Here is a 22,234-nt window from a genome sequence, read left to right as displayed (position 1 = left end):
ATATCCATTTTAAAATAAAGCATTACAAATGTTAAAAATATAATTAGTGAAATTTAAATTATTAAATTTATTCTTAAGATACAGGATACAAGTTATAATATATTTCCTTGGCGCCAAGGGTGTCATGAGATATAATTTAAACTGAATATAAGTTATTACTAAACTAAGCTAAATGGAATAAGGGACTTTATTAAAACTATAATCTAATACATCTAGATGACCTTAACTCTACCGGTGCTACTCTCCCCTTACCTTGTTTTGAGGAAAGTGGACGAGGATCCACCCTCCCCATCACAACAGCAGCCTCGTACCTAGCAAAAGGAATTCTCTTGTACCTTGAGGACGGTTCCTTTGGAACCCGAGTCCTTGGAACTCGAATCCTAGGATTTTCAAGAGCCTCCTCTCCCAAAAACTCGATTCTCCTTTGCCGCTCTTCGTGGCGCAGGTGACGCCTCGCAGTTTGCCTCAGCTTCTTGTCAGCTCTGCAAACTCCAAGCCATTTTTGTGATACTTGTGCTACATTCAACAAGGACTCAGGATCCAACTTGCGTAAAATTAGCTGCGATACCTCGGGTGGAAGTTCAGAAATGAAATCCACCTTGGCAGGTTGTAGCAGTCCAATGACGCGAAGGAAGGATCTGAAGAACTCCATGTTGCTTGTATTAGCAGAAGTGCCTGAATGACTGCTCTCTGAAAAATTCGGGGTTTATATATCCCCCGTTACGGTTCGGTGACCGTTCCGGTCGAGTGACTCGGCCAATCATGTGCGAGTACATATGTACGTACATATGTACTGGGCGGAGCTAACGGTACTTACATATTTACGGTCCGTTGATTATATAACAGTAAATTATTCTAGAAATTACAAGTACAATTTGAAAAGGTCTATGTAGAAATTTTATTATTAATATTATGTCAATGCGTAAATCTCCATAATTCTTTCCCAATGTAACTTATACATCAACTGTAAATTTGTTTTACCTAAAGAAAAGTGGTGGTCAAAAGAAAGGATCTCCATCAAATGTTATATTAATTGGCAGGAAAATATTAATAGTAACTTTTTCCCAAATAAATGCTTTTAAAAGCAAGCTGGTTTTTATAATGAGCAATGAGCAACAGTTAATAGTGAAGTGATTAATATAATTCTACACAGAACAAATTGTATCTGAATTTAATACTGCTGTTTCAAACTTCTAGTTAGCGAGATGGTAGTTTATATTTATTAATAGGGGATGAAAAAGAAGAGTCCTCAAGGTAATCGCATAATTTATATTTGTATATACAGTCACTTTACAACGCGTACTTTTGTTATACAGTATAGCTCACGAATACTTTAGGTCAGCGAACGGCGAAGTGGTCGCAGTTAAAGACGGTATCAAAGTAAAAAAAAAACTAATTCAGATGATCCAGTCCAGTCGTGTGAGTGTTCTTCGCCAAGAAACAAACGACATTGAACAATGTTGTACAAAGAAAGTTTCGAAAATTCATTTTCCTTATCGATCATTAAGAACAATCGCTTCTCCCCTTTTACTATATTTCGCAGGGTTACAGAAGTCAAGGGAAGTCGAAGATTAAACGTCAAAAACACGAGAGCTATCTATATTGGCAGTAATCATCAGGCATGGATTGCAATTTCTTTCTTTTGCTCCTCTGTATTCTTATCGGCACCGTGACGATTAAAATTGGTGCTTTCAAACAATGTAAATTATTGTTAGCTTCACACTTTCACTGCGTTTTCTTAATTCATTTCGTATTCCATAGAATACAATGCATCGCAGTATTAATCATGTGCAAGCCTTACAGTATACTCTCTTTATATTGCCATCTTCACTGATTTTCAGTGATGGTGCAAAATTCGTGTACCATCGATATCAATGAAAAAACTGATTAAGTCTATCGCCGAATTCAAGAATCTTTTACTTTTACACTCTGTGGCGATATAACGGGAATTTACTGTACATATTTAACTATCGAACACACTTGCGATTCATCGATGCTCTTTCACGAACGAAATATGCGACTAGAATGGATAATTAGAATAAATATTATTATGGGAAATAAAAATTAACTGTATTTTTGTTTTTTATTATGCCCTTCCGAATATTTATTATATTCAGTTGGGAGTTGTTTAATTTTCATTCTAAACGTAAAATAGATCATTTTTTTACTACAAATGTAATTACATAAATCATAATTTTGAGTGAGCATTTAGACCTTATATAAATTTTAAAGAATTAAAAAATTTTAAATGAAACGTAATTTAACATCTTAAATTCAGAAATAATTATTATATAATTTTGTCGACGCATAAAATAAAAAGAATAGAAAGATAGAAGGTAGACAGTATAAAATTATTCTTTTTTTTTAAAGAATATTTTTTCGTGAAAGTTACACCGACGTATCAAAAGACACGTTTCGTTCATTTTAATGAAACATTTCTTCACCGTCCGATTAGAGACACGTCACTGGCCACAGAACTTCGTTTCGATATGTGTAAACGCGATATTCGTTGGAAGAATACAAAGGATCACATTTCAAGAGAAAAGATATGTGACGATATTGCTCACGATCATTTCAATTCTCGCACGTTAACAACGAGGAACGATTTCCGATTGTTCGAGAACGAAAATATGTTTCAACATTCTCAGACAGATATGACGAAGATATGATTGCTTTGAAACGTTCAACAATATTACAGAGAAAAAGCGATTCTTTTATCAAAAGTTCGTGTAAACGTGCCTCCGAAACGAACGAACGTAACGAAGAAAAACGATTCGTTAACAAATGCTCGGCAACGGAGTCGAAGATTAAAGACGTTCGCGTGTTTCTGCTGTTCTATCCATCTTTCACTTTTGTCACAATCTTCCCATAAATTCATAATTAAATTCATAATTTTGTAACTCCCCTTCAGTAAACAGTGAAATTATCACTTTCCATAGTTCAGTTTGAAGTATGTATAATTCAAAGTTCGAGGCATGTATAATTTAAAGTTTGAAGTGTGCATAATTCAAAGTTTGAAGTTTGTACAATTTAAAATGTGAAGGTTGTACAATTGAAACTTTGAAGTACACACAATTCAAAGTTTGAAATTTGCAAATATTCAGATTCATTTTAGGAATCTATACTCTCAAATTTTCTAAACATTTCCAAATGTGAAGAACATTTAAGTTTTCTAGTTATGAAGAAATTTTCAAGCCTTTCAAAGTGATCTTTCAATATTACCAGCTGCTAGAACTTACGGTAATAAAATGGCGTCGAGTGAGTGTAAATGTCACAGAAACACGCGAATATCCGGAGCGTCGAACATTTCCAGACAGAAATGATCGTATATACAGGTCGAATTTGATACGTATAAAAAACTGATACACGTCAAAGATATGTGTCGTGTTCGCTCTTACACTCTACAATTACGTACGCAAATATAGTGCATTCAAAAACGATCTTAGAATTACCAGTTTCCTTGTCGGTGCTTATCCGCTAACAATTGTTCGTTCTTTTTCCCTTTTCTTACAAACGAAATGTTTAGAGATTGCCGAGCGACGCTGGAAACGTTCGACGAAACGAGTCGAGAAGAATTGTTCGATAAATCGACGGTCGTTTTCAACGATCGATGAACTTAGGCTTCCGGCTTTAGACGCTCGGTTCGATCATTAAACGGTGATTAATCGACTGACGTGGGAAAGGGGAGGGAAGAACACGTCGACGCAGACATCTTCGTTTTTACGAACGACGGGCAAAAATGAAATCGTCGAGAGAGGCTGATTCGATGAATCATTTTACGATTAATTAGGTCGTTTCTGGCGATTTAGGTCCAGTTTATGTAGCCGCACGTTACACATTAAAACGATAATAACTCGTGAATTAGCGCGTGTTAGTTATATATTTACAAGTAGTGTAACCATTCTCGTATGTTTCCCTCACGCATACGTCAGCTTTCATTCATACTTTGATCATTCGATTACATACAAGCGGTACATTGTATAATAATATTCATTACGTGGTTCGAATCGTTTCTTTCGTCGAATCGAATATTTCGAAGCTTTATAGTAATTCGCCACACGAACATTGTCCAACAAATACTTTCTTCAAACATTTTATTCTTTTTGCATTTTATACGCTGATCAATTTGCAAACTGTTTCGCTCCGTTCTTGAAAACTTTCTTATAACAATTTTTCTTATTTATAAATTAAACAAATTATGTGACTATAAAAGACATATAACTTTCGAGTAATTAAAATACGACAAACTATTGCAAATGTCCTGAAGACAATATTAATAATGTGAAGTACCAAATTGTTGTATTAAAACATAGAATGTTGCGATTATCAGTGACCGTTTTTCGAAACTTAATATAATTAAATAATTAAAAAAAATGTTAAGTAGTTGCAATATTGGATAAGCAATTAAAATTGATTTTTCAAGAGTATCTACCATCGAACTCTGGTAGAAAAATCATAAAAAATGAATTTTAAAAATGAAATTTCTTAACGATTAATAAAGTCGAGAAAACATTTTGCAGATTCGTATACAGCGTTTAAATCTCTCTAAGAAATAGATTGTTGAACAGTGTTATCGTGTCAAGGAAACGATTCGTCGTTGCTCTCCGCCTTTTAATGCATGCACGCCTCTGTTCCCTTCCAGTTAGAATCCATTTACATTCTGAATCGATCGCAGTGGAACCCTGTATGCATATATATAGAAGAAATTCGTCGTTACGCTCGTAAATGATGCTTTAGACTTTTCACGCTGAAGCTATTCGCGCAAAAATGTGTCACGGATTGTCGAAGGGAAATGGAGTGTCTTCGAGGCGAGCTCGATGCATTCTGTACCGGCTCGAAATGTAACATGATCGTTGACCGACGATACGCTTGATCGTGGTTTCTACATAGAATTTAATTCGCACTGGTGTCCATTACATGGAATGTAATTTGCATAATATCGTGTATACATATCGTTTGCGCATCTTGTAAAAAGCCTTGCTTGTCTAGAAACAACGTTGTACGGTGTGATCTTCAAATATAGTTTTGCATGTTTGTGTGTTTGTAGGAATAGGCGGGTAATATGGCGAGCTACATCGAGTCGAGTTCGGAAAAATTTGGACGAAATCGGAGGATGAACGTTTCTTTTTAATTTTGAAGATACTTTCTGATTTCAAAAATGTTTCGAGTTCATAAGTTACCGAATTTCTATATTTTTACACCTGGATTTATCATTAACTAAATTTTCAAATCCCAAAGACTCGATATTCTAAATTTTCTAGTACATAGTTTCCAAATCTTTAAACATATTTTCAAACATCACAATTTCAAGGTTCTTCAATCCTCAAGTATTCTACTTTCCAATCTTTTATATTCCCAAACTACTAAATTCATAAAGTTTCAAATTCATCAATAGCAGAATTGTTCAATTTTTAAATATTCAAATTTCTAGATATCACAATCTGACATTTCCAAGATCTCATATTTCTAAAAAAAAATTCCAAAGTTTTCAAGCTTCCTAATCCCTAAATTTCCATATTTCTAAGCTTCGAAATTTTCGAAATCGCAATCATGCAAAAATATTCCGAGTAGTCATACAAAAATTTTCGAGATCTTTGCCGATCGTTCCCAAATATTCCCGAAGTCGACTCGATCGTAACCTCGTGTTCCCGTAAATCCCTATCATCTATATGTTCGCGAGTGTACATGTATATATAATTTCTTTTAGTTCATCTTCGTCTTCATCGTTTGTCTACTGGCATAAAATCAACAAATCCTTTAAAATACATTCTTCTATTCGGATAATCCACGATCATTAAATCTCTCTACCGAAACACTCAAACATAACACCGATGATTTATCGTTTCGTCGTTTCTCTTTCATATCGTTTCATATTGTTTTTTTATTTGTTAACTATTCAACACCTGTGACTCCGTCTTCGTTCATCGTCTTAAATCAGTCTTGGGCATCGTTAAACATTTATTTAGCTGTGCTCCGATATACCGTAACTTACCGAGTAACGTCTAACGATTATCCATTTAATTATCGCCTCTGGCCTTCTCCCCTACCCCCTCCTCTTCCACATTGATTACCTTATCAAATAGAAGTCTTAACATTTTCCCCCCTGTTAATATACGTACACGCGTTTAATCATTAATCTCGGTCACCTTAAAAATATATTATTGTCCTTAGATGAGAACGTACGCTGTTTACGCGATGATTCGCGCGCTCGTCTCCTCTTCCTCTGTTCCTATGCTATTCCGAAACGAAAATAAATATACGAGTTAGCTTGCTACGTTTATTGAATCCGAGGTTTTATTTATATCCCTTCTGCATGGCACGATCATCGTTTTCTTCTTCTCTTCTTTCTACCCTCGCACAACTTTGGCAGGAATCACGTGTACTCGAGCAGAGTTCACATCTGACTCCGTTCGCGGTCACGTGTCATTCGTTTCGAACACCAAAGATCCGTTGCTCGTCCGCTGCCATGAGTTTTTAGGCTGATGCTAACTCGTCGAGGACAGAAGCGTCGTCCGTTCGACGAGCGTGGCCAGAGGCGACGTCACGCTGACAATCGTCGTTCCCTGGATTCGTTATCATACATCGTTGTCGTGACAGTACTCTATTTTCCGCCTGGCTAAGTGAAGACGACGTTTGTCCACCACGAAGTCCGACACGCACCCTTTGATGCCACGGTAACCCAGTTTCCCGCCGACGAACAGCTTGCCATTCGTTGTCAGAAGACTCGTCTCCGTCGATTTCTTCACCGGGGCCAAATCGTCGATCTGTATCGTCAACGCTCTTCGTCTTCTCGACGCTTTTATGTGATGGAAGAAACCGTCGTCCACTCGTTCCTGAAACATTTCAATTTTCAATCTTCTACACATACGACCACCGAATTCTAACTTTATTACTATAATTTCAACTATCATGTTAACTCATCTAGGATATTTAATTTAATTAGTACGAAAGTTTGCATAAAGATCTAGCTTTTTTCAGGCTTGAAACACGATTCAACTTTGATAATGCACTAATGGATATTTCCTTTCCAACCACTATTTAAGCTATCTATAATCACCTCGTGAATTGTTAAATATCAGTCAACTGAATAAATAAAACCATGTGTGGTGCAAACACAAATGACATAAATAAGTAATGAATTGAAATCATTAAACTTGCAATGGATTCAACTAATGCAGCTAATGTACCATAAATTATACAATATAATTTCTCATTTTATTATCAGTTTCTTATTCGGTTGTATTTAACTCCTTGCCGTACAATTTATTTGTCAGGTGCGTCAGTCTAAACTATTCATAGCTATAATGTTTAAACAAACAATAAAAATTAAAATGTGAATATTAAAAATTTTAGTAAGATTTGTTATATTTCAGCTGTGAATGCATCATGACTCGTCAAAGTACGACAAGGGGTGCCACATATAAATATAATTTTTAACAAAGATACAAACCCCGCTTCTCAGCGATATCTGCTCATTTTTGCTTTTGTACGTAAGAACCACTTCACCACCATGCAACGATAGAATAAGATGTTCGATCTTTCCTCTTCCGATCCAAGCAATCAACCCTTCCGAATGCGTTGTCCTCAGGCGCAGTTCAAACTTGTTCGACTGTTGACCTTTCCGCCTAAAACATCGTTTTATATTATTTCTGTTTGATATTCCAATTTTTCGACACTGAGCTACGGTGCTATAGGACGTGACAACACAGGCAAGCAAGCAGTACAGTAAGATAAAAGAATTGATCATTCTTCTTATTTTTCACCCTTCGAATCTGCTATTTCAGTTCTCAAATACTCAATAACTGTATATAATTCAAGTCGAATTATATAAAATAGGATCCTGCTGATTTCTTCTTTTTGAGAACGAATGAATGTCTAGATTGAAAATTTAAAAATTGTCAGAGGTACAAATTCTGTAACTTAAAAATTTTCAAGGTTTCTCGAGATTTCAAATTCTTATGGTTTCTAAATTTCTAAGTGTATTATTTCTCAAATCCCTGAACTTCTGTATCATCAAATTTCCAAATCTATAAATCCCCAAATCCCTGAATTCACAAATTCTCACATCTCCAAATTCTCAAATTCCCAAATTCTTAAATTCACAAATTCCCAAATCCCCAAATCCCCAAATCCACAAATCCCCAAATCCCCAAATTTTCAAACCCCCAAATTCTTAAATCCACAAATTCTCAAATCCCCAAATTTTCAAATCCTTAATTTTTTAAATTCATAAATTCCTAAATTCCCAAATCCCTAAATTCACAAACTCTCAAATCCCCAAATTCTTAAATTTACAAATTCCCAAATCCCCAAATTCTCAAATCCCTAAATGCTCAGTTTCCCAAATCCCCAAATCTCCAAATCCTCAAATCCTCAAATCCCTACATCCCTAAATCCCTAAATCCCTAAATCCCCAAACCCCTAAATCCACAAATTCTCAAATTTCAAAATCCCTCAATTCCTAAATCCCAGAATCTCCACATTTCAAAATTCCCAACTTCTCAATTTCCTAAACTTTCCAAATCTCCAAATTTCTGAATTAAAAATTGTAAGCAGTCCAGCTCCAAATTCTTAAATTTCTCATAATTTGTATAAAATTATATCATTATCACAGTCAAGGAACATTGTACATGACTTTTGTAATCAGATTCGAAAAGTTCGAGTTGCATAACAAATAGGGTAGCAAACACATCGACAGGTGATCACAGGGAACAAGACCTTTCCCTCAAACGAGTACACCACAGCCAGTTTTCCTAGAAACTTACTCCGTGTAATCGTAAGTGTCGTACTCGTAGTCGACATCCTCCTCCAAGTCGTAGTCGGAGTAGGACTCCTCATAGTACTCGCCGAGGGTAGTGTTAGTCGAGTTAGTACTAGTCGGTGTTACACAATCAAAAAAGGTTAGTGATACTTTGATAAAAAGGAACTAATTAAATTCTACCGTTACTATCGTGTTATCGAACAGCCTAACTTGATGCTTCCTAATTCGGAACGACCTCGAAAGGTGTGATGCAGTGACTTTATAGGAGTGTACGATATAAAATTCTTTCGAACAAAGAGAATGATTGTTAATGAACAGTTGTTACCTTCTTCCGTTACGGTGTCTGAACTGCAAGAAATTGTCTCCTTTAAAGCGAACTGGTCTCTCTGAAATTTCCGTCGACACATCGTAGCCCATGACTGAAACGATTTGATATAAGACAATATTTTTCTTGGATACAATAAATATGATTAATCCAAACTTACAAAATTCGCAATGAAGCCCGTTGTATCCACTGGCACACTTGCAGAGGTAGCTGTTCAACAAAGGCAAACAAACTCCACCGTTGTGGCAGGGATTCTGATTACTGGGACATGGTAAACCATCATAAATCTCGGTGTTGTGTTGAGTTACGTTTACTGCTAAGTTTTGGTACGTCTTTCCATTCACCATCAATCTTTGTACCGCGCCCACTAATCCCGTCGTGGCTCCAGAAAGCCGATGAACTTCTCGCCAATGTCTGCAATCAGTAAAGCCCTCATTTTGTATTCAATTATCTTTTTGATATTCGTAATTTTGATCTACTTTGCATCGATCATAACTACGTTACATGTTCCGTGGTTCCGTAACCATGCTCATTAACTCTTTGCACTTCATTTTTATTTTTTGGCAATTCCAAAACACTCTGGTTGAAAAGTTTGACAGTTGAGATTATTTTTTATTAGTCATTACTGTTGTTTGATTCGCGTTTACCACGTGCAAAATACTGTGGAGTTAACTAAAGATTTATTCAGAATTGTTCCATTAAACCAAATGTCGAGTGCAAAGGTTTAACTCATTTATTAATTAGGAACATGAATTCGAGTTTGATTGACCAATCAATATTTAGACAGATAAATCAATAATCAAACAGACGAATGCCTAAGTTTATGGATGTTCTGGATGATAAATGAGTAAATGAGGAATGAAATATTGAGATGAAATCGATTTACAATTATTCTGAACAAAAATTTCTACCGATTAATTTCTGTAAATAAGTGTTCCATAGCGTTAATTAAAAAGTTTCACAGAAACAAAAGTTTGATTTTGAAACTTACTTGACGCCACCGACGTAGAGTGGCATTTCTAAATTAAGCTCTGTCAAAGGACTTCCAGACAGTCCTCTGGCAACAGTTCCATCATCCAATTGCAGAACACCTTCTCTACCTAGCCTGCTGATTCTAACACAATGCCATGTATCGAGCGTGACGGGATCGGGGGATGTGATATTGGCGATACCACTTCCGAGATTGAATCTGAACTCCAGCCTGCCGTGGACTAAATTCAGGCTAATGAAATCACCACGTCCATTATTCAATTGGCCATTGTAAAGTAGCAATCCGTCGCTGGCGTGCGTAAGGAACCAAAGTTCTATGGAGAATGCTTTAGCAACACCCTCGAGACAGGGTAGTTCCAGGAAACCGTCCCGAGACATTTGAGGTATTAACAGCTCCGTCAATTCGGCATCCACTGCAATACAGGGAAAGTTATATCTGAACCATGTTTGTACGACGAAGCGATGTTAGGATAAAATTGACACTTTAAGCAAATTTATATTGTTCAAGTCCCAGGTGTAGGGATAAGGTTACTGCAATGGAACTTCGGTAAATCGAATCTGAGGGCAACAGCTCAAATATTTGAGTTATGGACCTTTCGACTTATCGAGAGTTTTGAACAGGTTTACACTTTGATAGAAATAGGGTGGTTTATAATTTAGTAAAAATTTGAAGTAGACCACATGTAATCAAAACTTAACAACACAAAAATGTTTACTCACAAATTTCGCAATGTTCTCCAGTTCTACCAGGCGGACACTTGCAAACGTATCCACCTTGAGGTAGAATATCGCACGTAGCTCCATGTTGACACGGTTCGCCCAAACACGGATCCAACGATTGTTCGCAATTCCTGCCAGTGAACTGAGGTGGGCAGATGCACCTATAATCAGGTGGTTCGTACTTCTCGACTGCGTAATTGCCGTGTTCGAAACTATTCTCATAATCCATATCGTAATCGTAATCGCACTTCGGAGCCTCGCAACGTCTCTTCACGTTCTTTTTCGACCTTCGTTGATCGATCGACGTGCAATGTGTACCTTTGCATCGCACGATATTCACTCCACTTTTGTCCTTGCCCTTTCCTCGTCTTTGGATTCTTCTACATTCGCGATCGTTGCAGAGATCTTCCTCGAAAATTGGCTGACATGTTGCGCCGTTTTGACAGGGCAGGTTTGCACAGGCGTTTTCCCCGCATTCTTTCACGCGATATGTTTCTAAGATGTCTTTGTCGTGACCCACGTGCAGATCGACACTGTATCGGTTGATTTTTATTTTTCTGATGCAGCCCAGGAAGCCGTGGTTGGTTCCGATGTTGTCGTATACCCTGTGGCAAAGATTAGGTTTGGTAATATTCTTATTTAATCACATATGTCGGAGTAAAGAAAATAATAAAATGGATAAAAATGTGACATTGGTAATCATTACTGCAAGAGAAGAAGAGGAAGAATACAGAGAAATTAGTATGTATTTAACACATTTTGTATAAATTTTTACTTTGAAAACGTAAAGATGATAAAATGTGAAGAAAGTACAGTAATGGGGTTCTTCGACACAAGTAATAAGTGATACATACTTGGAGTAATTTGTGGGCATATTCCCGATGAACGTGTCTTGATTCAAATCCAACGATTTCAGCATCCCCTGACTTTGTCCAGCAACATCCTCTCCGTCGTTGAAAATTAGAACACCATCCTTATGGTACCTTTTCGCTGCTACACGATGGAATGTTTTCATGGTGACTCTTTCAGGTGCAGTCAGTACCACTGGACCATTTCCTAGATTGTATCGAAACTGCACGTGCCTGCAAAAGAATTAACATCAGAAACAATACTAGTAACTTCCTTTTAATACTTAGTAATTAATAATTATCTATCTATCCTTCACTATCAAATGACAGAGGAGTTAGATTTGGTGCGGAAAGTTAAGGGATCTAAACAATGTCCTATAATTAATATCACGAAGTCCTATGTTAAAATAAATCTGAATTACTTAGGTAATAAATCTCAAGTACTTTGTATACCATTCGAACGTAGACCCATTAATATTTGAATTCCATATCGACTTGGACATCACAGGTATTCGAACCCCAAATTTGAACAATTCTAATAAATTATTCTGTTACAAGCAGAGCTATATACTACACATTTTTGTCCCATAAAAGGAGACGAAGAGGAAAGTGACGGAATAGGTAAACTGTACGCGTGGATTTAGCCACATTAAATGGCCTTGAGCTACCAATTCAGCCAGGACATAGAATAGATAACGTATCAGGGGCTCTAGCTACGGTAATTCCGTGTCTTTGGCACTAATTTACAGGATAACAGCCACCGACCCGTCGACGATGGCCAACGAGACGAAATCCCCGGTGCCGTCGCTCTTCTGTTGGTTGTACAGTATAATCCCATTGTCGGCGTACGTCTTGAACTCGACCTCGACGCTAAACTTGTGGTAAGCTTTCAACCTGTTCATCCGGACGTAGCTCTTGCCGTCGAACGACGGCACTTTGTAATCCCTTTTGTTGATCTCCTCGTTGCATAATAGGCCGGTGTAATTCGGACGACACATGCAAACGAATGTAGCGCTCGGCAGATCGATGCACGTCGATGTCGCGTGACATGGATACGACAGGCAAGCACGAAATTCTTCGGTCGGTGTTACTGGCACGTAATTAGCTGGAAACAGGTCAATTAGATTCTTCTATAAGCTATCAAACGTTCAGAAAGTTCAAACGCGTTCAACGCGAACTTTGTTATCGAACCCATAGTGTACCGTGATGCGACGATTAATATTCTTTGTTAATCAGGGCGCGTAACTTCGATGTTCTTCATTGTTTCGACGTTAATGTTTGATGGGAGTTCTCAAATTCTCAGATTCTCGAAAATTGTACATTTAAGGTTTATACGATTATCGAGTTTAAGTTTGTTAATGTTGACGAAGTGAAATTTTTATATATTGACATTTCTAGATTTTCGATGTCATCAAATTCATATAAATGTTACGTTACGATCTGCTACTTTTCAGTATTATTAATGTAGAAAATTTGAACTTGAACTTTAGGAATTAAAAAATTTGAAAATTCTCGATTTTAAATGTCTCTTAATTTTAAGTTCAAATTTTCTACATTAATAATACTGAAAAGTAGCAGACCGTAACGTAACGTTTATACAAAAATTGCTTCGCCTTTTTTATCATTGTATTGCCGGTACTTTTAGTTTGTTTTCGGTACCACTTACCAAAACATTCCTGTCTATCGCTAGTTTCAGCATATCCATCCGAACAAATGCATCCTCCATTGGAGCATTCGCTGTTGGGTATAGTACAATCCTTGTCATCGGTGCATAAATCGCCCAGCAACGCGGTGACCACCCGAATCGTTGCCGGGGTTGGTCGATACGCTGCAGCCACTCCTGAAAAACGGGATCGTTGAATCGATGTCCGCCTACAGTTTCGTTCCTTTATGAAAAAAAGTGGTGTACGAATGACACTATATGCTATCTATCCGATTATCGACGCCGAGTCGATGCAGAATTAACCGCTAAGCGGATTACGGATGCAACATACGAGGAGACATTTACTTATCCACGTTTGCGTTTATATCTAGTGGAACTTTCTTCCATTTATCGAGTGTCAGTTGAAACTGTTAATTACATGAAATTCGGAGTATCATGGCGTTCGTTTTAGAAGTTGGTATTTATACTAAATTAATTGGAAAACAATATCGATCGGGTTTACGTTTAAGGGAGTAGGTGATGGGCAGGTCAAGTGTGCACTGAAGAGCTCAGGTTAATCGGGAGGCATGATACGAGCAATAATGAGGTGTTCGACGTAGAAGTTTACAGAGTTTTTAATTTAAAAATTTTTAAATGGTGGTTGGAGATTTGGGGTTGACAGTTTTGGGGGTTTAGAAATTTTGGATTTGATAATTTGGGAATTTAAGAATTTGGGATTTGAGAATTTGGGGATTTGAGAATTTCGGAATTTGATAATTTGGGGATTTGAGAATTTGAGGATTTGAGAATTTTGGAATTTGATAATTTGGGGATTTGAAAATTTGGAGATTTGAAAATTTGGGGATTTGGGGATTTGGGGATTTGGGGATTTGGGGATATGAGAATTTGAGAATTTGGGGATTTGAGAATTTGGGGATTTGATAATTTGGGGATTTGGGGATTTGGGGATTTGGGGATTTGAGAATTTGAGAATTTGGGGATTTGATAATTTGGGGATTTGAGAATTTGGAGATTTGAAAATTTGGGGATTTGGGGATTTGAGAATTTGAGAATTTGGGAATTTGGGAATTTGGGGATTTGATAATTTGGGGATTTGAGAATTTGGAGATTTGAAAATTTGGGGATTTGGGGATTTGAGAATTTGAGAATTTGGGAATTTGGGAATTGGAGACACGGTGAATCTGCGAATTTGAGAGATCGGGAACTTGACAATTTGGAGATTTCAGGATTTGACGACTTAGAAATTTCGAAATTTGGAAATTGGAAGGTCTGAGTATTTGGCAATTTAGGATTCGGGAGATTTAAGAATTTGAAGAGTTGAAAAGGGAATTTAGGAATTTGGGGATTTAGATCTTGAAGATCTATCAATTAGGGGTTTGAGGATTTAGCAATTTATAGATTGCAGACATGGAGTTTAATTAATAAAGAATTTGAAAATGAAAAAATTTGAAGATATCGAACTTTGATAATCGTGTACTTTGAAAATATAAGGATTTACAAACACAAGAATTTGAACATTTACAGTCTATCAGTCACTCAGAAATTTCCAAAAATGTAATATTTCCAAAGTCCACTAACGCTATTTAACTCCTTAATAAAATACATCGCCGCTCGAAAATACTTTTACATTTTTAATCTTTGCGCCGGTGATATTCATTTTCGTGCTGACGTTGATGAATTTATGGAGTTCCCGTTGGAATATTTTTAAACTGTCCTAGATTCCTATTTTTACGTTCACGTCCAGTTCATGTTAAATAGAACATTTAGGATAATCGCTGTTACAAAACATTTTGATTATTAACACAAAGGTTAAGCACATTAGTACAATACAAAAATAACAAATAAGCAACAATTATTTATGCTTTGTGCAACACATGTCTGGATTTTATATACCTTTGTAAATGATATTTAGAATAATTCTTCGTTTCACTGCAGTGTATGACAAAACAAATAAAATATAAGTAATATAAGATTATATTACTTGATACAATGCAATATTGTACCTTGATACAATTTTTGCAAGATAATAATATTTATTTAAGAAACTTAATGACAAATAGGAAAATTAAAGATGAAAATATGTAAATTTACAATTGTTTATGATTGAATAGATGTAAGATGAAAATGGACGTTTACCATGTTTCAAATTGTCCCTGTCGATGGTGATGGTTTCTTGATGTGCTCGATGAGTGTAATAATAACGTGGATCCGGTTCTGGTATCAGCAGATGTCTAGTTGATTTGGACAATGGAGAAATGGCGGCTGCTGGTTGGGTATATTGCACTGCGGTATACCTTTTAGCGGGGAAGTCCGTATTCACCATGGGATCGTCTGAAAATTGCACGATGGGCCCAGACTTTTATGGCTGTTCGATACAGAACGGTATTTTTCGGTAATTCTATTAAATTCGGCTGAATACTTTATAACGACCAAAAAATCACGAATGGGCTTTCTGAAAGCATGGATCAATGTCGAACCAACGCTACATTTTTCGTACCTAATTCATCTTTTTGACAATTTTTATAAACTCAAATCACCTGTTCTGTTATTTAAATTTAAAGTTTAATGGATTGATAGCACTTTTAGAAAGAATAAATTATCAGAATTTTAAGTTTCTAAAGAAGCTTGCGAATTTGGTAGATTAAAGGTTTTGAAAATTAATTTCCATATTACATTCGTAACTTGTTAACTTTGAAAGTGTTCCACTACGTACTCTAGAAAGTATCTTCCAACATTTGCCGTATATTTTCCGACATTTTCTTCGCGTCATGTGTGAATTATCCTGCATAATTCAGAGATGTGAAGAGAAAGTAAAAAGTCATGTGGAGATGACGGGATTATTCTTTTACGACTGGGTAAGAGTGGAAAAATAGGGAAGGTGAATGTAACTCACAAATTACTTCTTAGTCACACTTGACATAAGAAGAGTCAAATGAAGCTGAAGAATATAGTATCTAGGTTAAACTAAAGATCATTTCTACGACTTGGAAGATACAGTAAATTAAAATCCAACGGTCATTAGTCGCACCTGTATTGTCTAAAAAATACTCACTCTTCATTTTATATTTTAACGACATATTCCATATATTCTAGGAAAAAAGATGAATCGTATGCTGTTATATCATCTGTATTATCTAAAAAATTTCATGCTATTCATTTTATATTTTAACGACATATTCCATATATTCTAGGAAAAAAGATGAATCGTATGTTATATCCAAGAGTGGACGCCATTTGTCCATATCCGGCGCCCTCGTCAGCCATCGTAGCTATGAAAGTTGATCCAACTAATTTAATCGATACGAACACAGAAAATCGATGCTGACCGAACAAAAACAAATATACGTATAAAATGGAAACGCTTCGAAGGTTTTCTCTAAATAATGAGAATCTGAAAGCTAATTCTATCGAAGCCGACAACCGGGACCAGGTAACAGCAGTTGGAAACGGCTTGATGGGATTTTAATTACTTTCCAATTGCAGCGTTGCTTCCTATTATTTTACCTCGACGACTTCTGCCGTGCGCTATCTTTTTCCTTCATTTTTTCCCCTCCCTGTATGTACCTTTCGGTCCAACGTCCCCTAACCATCGTCCCGTCGTATTTCTCTCGATATAATCGAGCCTTTTATCGGCTGCGAGACAAAATCGACAGCGAAACTCATTTTCTCTCGCTAGCTGTCCCTATTGAAAATATTTTCCACGCCGAGAATCGATGTCGCGGAGAGAGGAGCGAGGAGAATGGATTTAGTCAATTTAAGTGTTCGTCGATTGGCGGGGAGTAGAATCTGACGGGAAATACGAGTCGACATTTACGAACCGAGAGAATTTCTTCGCTCTGACGATTGCTCTTTTCAATGGGAGCTTTTTTTCCTTTATCGACGTTTGACTGTTCCATTATTTCATCCCTTTCCTGTTTATATTACGAAGAGAATCGAAGAAACGACCGGAGGATTAGCCTCGTATTTATCCGCTGAAAGCGTAGAATTTTGAACGAAGTCGAGCACCGATGACGACGGCCACTCTTACTTTTATTTACGTTTCCCTGCATGGAATTATCGATGTGCCGCGAAAAAATAAATCTTCCATTTTAACATTCAGAAATGTACCATCCGACGCTGTTATCTCTGTAAGCTTCTTACGCTCGAGAGTAATCTCGATCGTGTTCCTGTATCTAAATCCTAAGGAGTTATTGCCGTATCTCGTGGATTTATAAAGCTCGATTCGACGAATTGCAATTACGAGTAAAATCCGATTTTGTATATTTCTCAGATTTTCTTAGTAAATGAGTAATTAGTTAACAATCTATCTAGAAATCAAACTTTCTAAATAATTATTACTGTAGCGTGTCACGGTACAACTGACAATTCATATAATATCAAAATAAGTAGAAAGAAAGATTTCCGCATAATGTACCTAATATTTCAATTTTCTTTACCTGTCTCAATGCCGTAACAATTGTGAATAATAATGAATGAATAACTCCACTGTATAAAACCGTAGGATAAGGGATGAAAAATAATTCGAGGGGAATCTAACCTAAATTTCCTGTCTTTGTGTTAACCGAGGTAAACCAAAGTTGCACGCAAGTGTACATCCGCTTTCGTTTCACGGTACCACGCTTGAAAATATTATATTTGCAAAGTCAACCGTATGAAACTTCACACTTTCATCAAAGGCGGTCGTACTTTCTCGTAGGGAATTTTGAAAGGAGCTCGAAGGAGACACGCAGTATTTACAAGCTTTGATGTGGCGTCACTCACACGGTCCCACGTTCATTCGACCGCAGAATGTTCTTGCTGAGGGGAAGGAAACGGGATGAAAAAGGAGCCTTGTCCCGTGTAAAGCGTACTCCTCGCGAAGACAGTGGGCGGGGGATGGATGGTTCGCGTACTCCAAGTAATCTGATTTATGTTTGACTCGGAAGGACGAGCTCCGACGAAGAACTTTTTAAGAGATTGACTTCCAGCGGCCGAGAGAGGACCAGACGACGTGGATGGAGGACGAAGCTGGCTGGTTCGAGAGGGCCGAGCAATCGAAAATAAGGGATGAGAGGTTACGGAATCACGATGAGACTTTAATAGATTTCAACGTTTCGAACTTTCTTCGGATACTTTCAGACGACAGCTGCGAATGCCTCTTCGTGTTCTTTTCTTCGACACGTATTTACCGCGCATGAGTACCAGTGTTTTAACCCTTTGACATGTGATTCATTTCGAAGATGGGAAGCTTACGGGAATGTGTACGTATATTGCAACGTTGTGCGAAGAAGAAGTTGAAAATTACTAATATTTAGGCAGATATGCAATTCAGTTAGATCTGACACAATTTTGTCGAATATCAATATCAAGCAACGAAGGATTAAAATCGATTCTCTCTTTATTGTATTTATGTATATATTATGGCTAGTTATAGAAGGTCTGTCTGTATTTATAGAAAAGAGTTTGATAAAGACTCCACAAACCTTTTGTCTTCAGTGAAAAATAGCTGACTATAAAAGTAATAGACTTTGAAATATAGAAAATGTTACATGACTTCGTAACATAAATATTACTTACAAGTTTACTGTTGAAATTCGATGAAAATAGTCGTGTACACTTAAGTTCGTATTACAAAATGATTTTGACATAGAAAGTAATGAACATAACTAAGTTTGAAAATCTGATTTCGTGAAATAATATCGCAAAATGCTTATGTTCTATTAAATCGAAGTTTCAGTAACGATCACATAAATTTCCCAACTCTGAATATAAAATGTTCGGCTGCGAATTATAGCCGCGAATTATGGCGATCAATTTTAAAACTTTTGTAGATCTGCCCTAAAATACTGCTTATAGCATATCCATACTGAGAATGTTTAAACATTTATGATATACGCGAGTAAAGTATATTTAATTCACGTGATTCATATCCATCGTCTGTAGATTTATGTACATTTCACAGACTTGGATTTATTACAAACTTCTAATTATATTAATTTCAAACTTATATTTTCATAATTGAGAATAACTGCAGAACCGTACAATACTTCAGCCAACAAAAGATTTGGCTATTTGTTAGAATTGATTGAAAATAGACGCGGAAGGGGAATCTCTTTTCAGCTTCGTCGTTCGATAAATTTATCACGGTTTTCGATTCGTTGAACACGACGCCGAGCGAATCTCCAGGGATGAATTTATGGCGGGCAACGATATCAAAAAGCGGTCGGTTCAATGTTCGTTTCAAGTTCGACGGTTTTAACTTCGACGGAGCTAATTTATTTTGACAGAAGACCGCGCTTAACAACCGAGACGTTTCGTTACCGTTTCTTAAAGGTTCCGATGTTAAGTCTCGGGTCTGGGTATATCTCACAGGGACCACTTAGGACAAGAGACTTGGCTAGAAGTTGACGGTGATTTAGTTAAATCCACCTTTGCCGCTTAGTTTCGCGAGTTAACGTCACCAACTTCCCGGAATTTACCTACGAGTGAGATAGTACACTCCTGGGATAAAGGAAATTCCATGAATCCGTATCTCGAGACCGACTGGATCTTCGACTTCTGACAATTCTCACGAAATTGAGCAAACACGCCACAGTTTCAATTTTATTCATCTTAATTTTACTTTTGTCTATACAGTTATCCAAATTGAGCGCTTTAGAGTAATAATCTAAGAGCAATTAATGAGCTAGAAAATAATATTGCAGCCGTCACTGATCAAATTGAATATCAATTAGGTAGTATGTATAGTAAAAAATATGTACAACATGTTACATGTATAAAACAAATCTAAAGAATCAATGATATTACGTTTCATAGTTAATGGTACTAAATTAAACAATTTTACAAAAATGTAAATTAACAAAATATTAATAAATTGTTCATATCTTATTTCAATTTGAAAATATGAGAATCAAATAGGATAACCCTGTATTTTTGTAGGTATGTTCAAATAACGATAATTTGAGCTAAAGAACGAAAGTATGAGTCAGACACTTTGCTTTCTTTCTTGTTTATCAACGTGCAATAATTTTGAATGAAACAATTAATCACATAGGATGGGTGAATCAAAGTTAGTGAAGAAAGCAAGCAAAGTAGCGATCAAGCTTATCGGGTGTTAGGGGATTATAAACATATAGGTATACATCTCAGTAGAAACTTGATATAAGTTTATTATCACGTAGTGGATACAAAGGAACAGGTTAGATATTAGTCCTAGCTTTGAGCTTTCATTTCGTCACCTAAACATTTGTATTATTTAATAGTTTATTAATCTCGCAACTTCCTATTCGATCCTTAACAAATTACGCAAACCCGGCTCCATCAGTTTCTAATATAAATCCTAACTACAAGAGAATTATGCTAAACTTCGTACGTTACCCTCGAAATCGTTACGACTATGCTCCGACGTCCTCTTTGAATCGTTTAAATAAATCGCATTCGCTGGTCACCTAACATTCACAAACGAACCTAAACTAAACCGTCGATCCTTAACAAGTAGGTACAAATTAAACTGCGAATTAGCCAAATTTTAAACAGGTTAGCACACCGCAGAAACGTTAGCGGATCGCCCATTTCACACAGGATCCAATCCTGTCCAGAAGCCGTTCCAGGGTTAAAAGTGTTCCCGGTGGTTAATGGGTTTAGTAATGCAGAATATAAGGCGGCCTGTACGGCGTACGCTCAGTAAACCCACCTCTGCAGTGGCCAAAAGCTTGAGTGACCACGTCTGCCTGGTGGCGACAAGCGTACAGCCTAAGTTCGCACTCGTTGTCGTATGTCTGTCCGTCGCTACCGCAAACTGGTGCCGACGGTATGTCCGATGGACAAGAAGACGGACAGACGCAATGTGGACCACCGATCTCTGAACACTGCCCACCTGAATAACATTCCAGCTCGTTGCAGGACGTTGGTATCGGCGGTGTTGTGTCCACTGCAAGCAAACGCGAAATTCATTTCTTTAGTACTCAACTTTTTTTCTTTTCAAATTATTTTCTTAACGCGTCGATCACCGTGGTCAACCATGTCGGTTTGTCATAGTATGTGACCGGTGGTGCAAATTCAGTTAAACTGTTTACAGGAAAGACAGACGATGGGACTCTTGAAAACTTTTAATGTTGAGATGACACGGACTATGAGGCTAAGAGATGAAATTCAAGTGTCTTTGATTTTATAGTGTGACCACAAAAGTTTCTACTGTGGTGATCAACATGTTAACCGAACAATTTGATGATCACAGTAATATCTCGTTGATAATAGGAATATGAATATAATAATTATGAAGTTGGAGAATGCAAACCCTATCAAGATAGAAATAAGTGTAAAATCATGTTATTGAATGTCTCTTCGTTGTCTTATTTTGCATGATACCTGAATAGCAACCAGTAGGTGTTAGCATCTTGTTGTGATCTGTACATATTGTACATTTGTGACCCTGTATGCCGGTCTTACATACACAACGACCTGTCATTTGTTCGCAGTCCTCTCTGGCAGAGCCATAGAGTGAACACCCGCACGCTGAAACAAATAAATCCCATTTGTGTGTTAATTTATGAAATATAATATTGAAGGGATTGAACTATTAAAATGGTATAAATTAATCTTGTATAGTGATACGTTCGACAATTTCATTGTAATTTTATTTTATTGTATTCTAGTATCAGAATAATGAAATTTTTAAGTCATTTTGGAGGTCTATTTGTAACACCTTGATGATATCACAAGTTTGTGCTATCGATAGCAATTTCGAAATTTTTTAATTTTGAGGTTGGAGGTTTAGAATTTTGGGACTTTTGCATTTTTTAATACTTCGACAACTTTTTGATTCTTCTAAATTTTTTATATTTTCAAACTCTTACACTCTGATGATTTTTTGATACTTTGAAAATTCCTAATCTTTAAATTCTAAACATGAGTCTGAACTCATCAAAGTTTGAAAACTACTTTAGAGA

The 22,234-nt window shown here is 36.6% G+C and overlaps 1 protein-coding gene across 12 annotated transcripts in view; it reads right to left on the bottom strand.

The window, feature by feature from the left end:
- Positions 1–1,255: 1,255 nt before the first annotated feature.
- The window catches only part of LOC100880704 (agrin), a 656,625-nt gene continuing 635,646 nt past the window's right edge, over positions 1,256–22,234 (bottom strand). For 11 of the 12 annotated variants that reach the window (XM_076532486.1, XM_076532494.1, XM_076532499.1 and 8 more), the window contains 13 exons: positions 21,654–21,800; positions 20,980–21,216; positions 15,444–15,638; positions 13,311–13,484; positions 12,410–12,749; positions 11,651–11,878; positions 10,797–11,401; positions 10,078–10,489; positions 9,247–9,500; positions 9,087–9,180; positions 8,766–8,873; positions 7,451–7,625; positions 1,256–6,833 (listed from right to left, as the gene is read on the bottom strand). In XM_076532486.1, the coding sequence (XP_076388601.1) occupies positions 6,576–6,833; positions 7,451–7,625; positions 8,766–8,873; positions 9,087–9,180; positions 9,247–9,500; positions 10,078–10,489; positions 10,797–11,401; positions 11,651–11,878; positions 12,410–12,749; positions 13,311–13,484; positions 15,444–15,638; positions 20,980–21,216; positions 21,654–21,800 (3,227 nt within the window). In that variant the 3' untranslated portion in view covers positions 1,256–6,575. The remainder of the gene's footprint in view (positions 6,834–7,450; positions 7,626–8,765; positions 8,874–9,086; positions 9,181–9,246; positions 9,501–10,077; positions 10,490–10,796; positions 11,402–11,650; positions 11,879–12,409; positions 12,750–13,310; positions 13,485–15,443; positions 15,639–20,979; positions 21,217–21,653; positions 21,801–22,234) is intronic. The other variant, XM_012279548.2, reaches the window with a different exon arrangement.

This window comes from Megachile rotundata, chromosome 1 (assembly GCF_050947335.1).
Source record: "Megachile rotundata isolate GNS110a chromosome 1, iyMegRotu1, whole genome shotgun sequence".
NCBI classification, from domain to species: domain Eukaryota; kingdom Metazoa; phylum Arthropoda; class Insecta; order Hymenoptera; family Megachilidae; genus Megachile; species Megachile rotundata.
The sequence above is the reverse complement of the archived record's forward strand: the minus strand, read 5'-3'. Positions and strand labels throughout refer to the sequence as shown.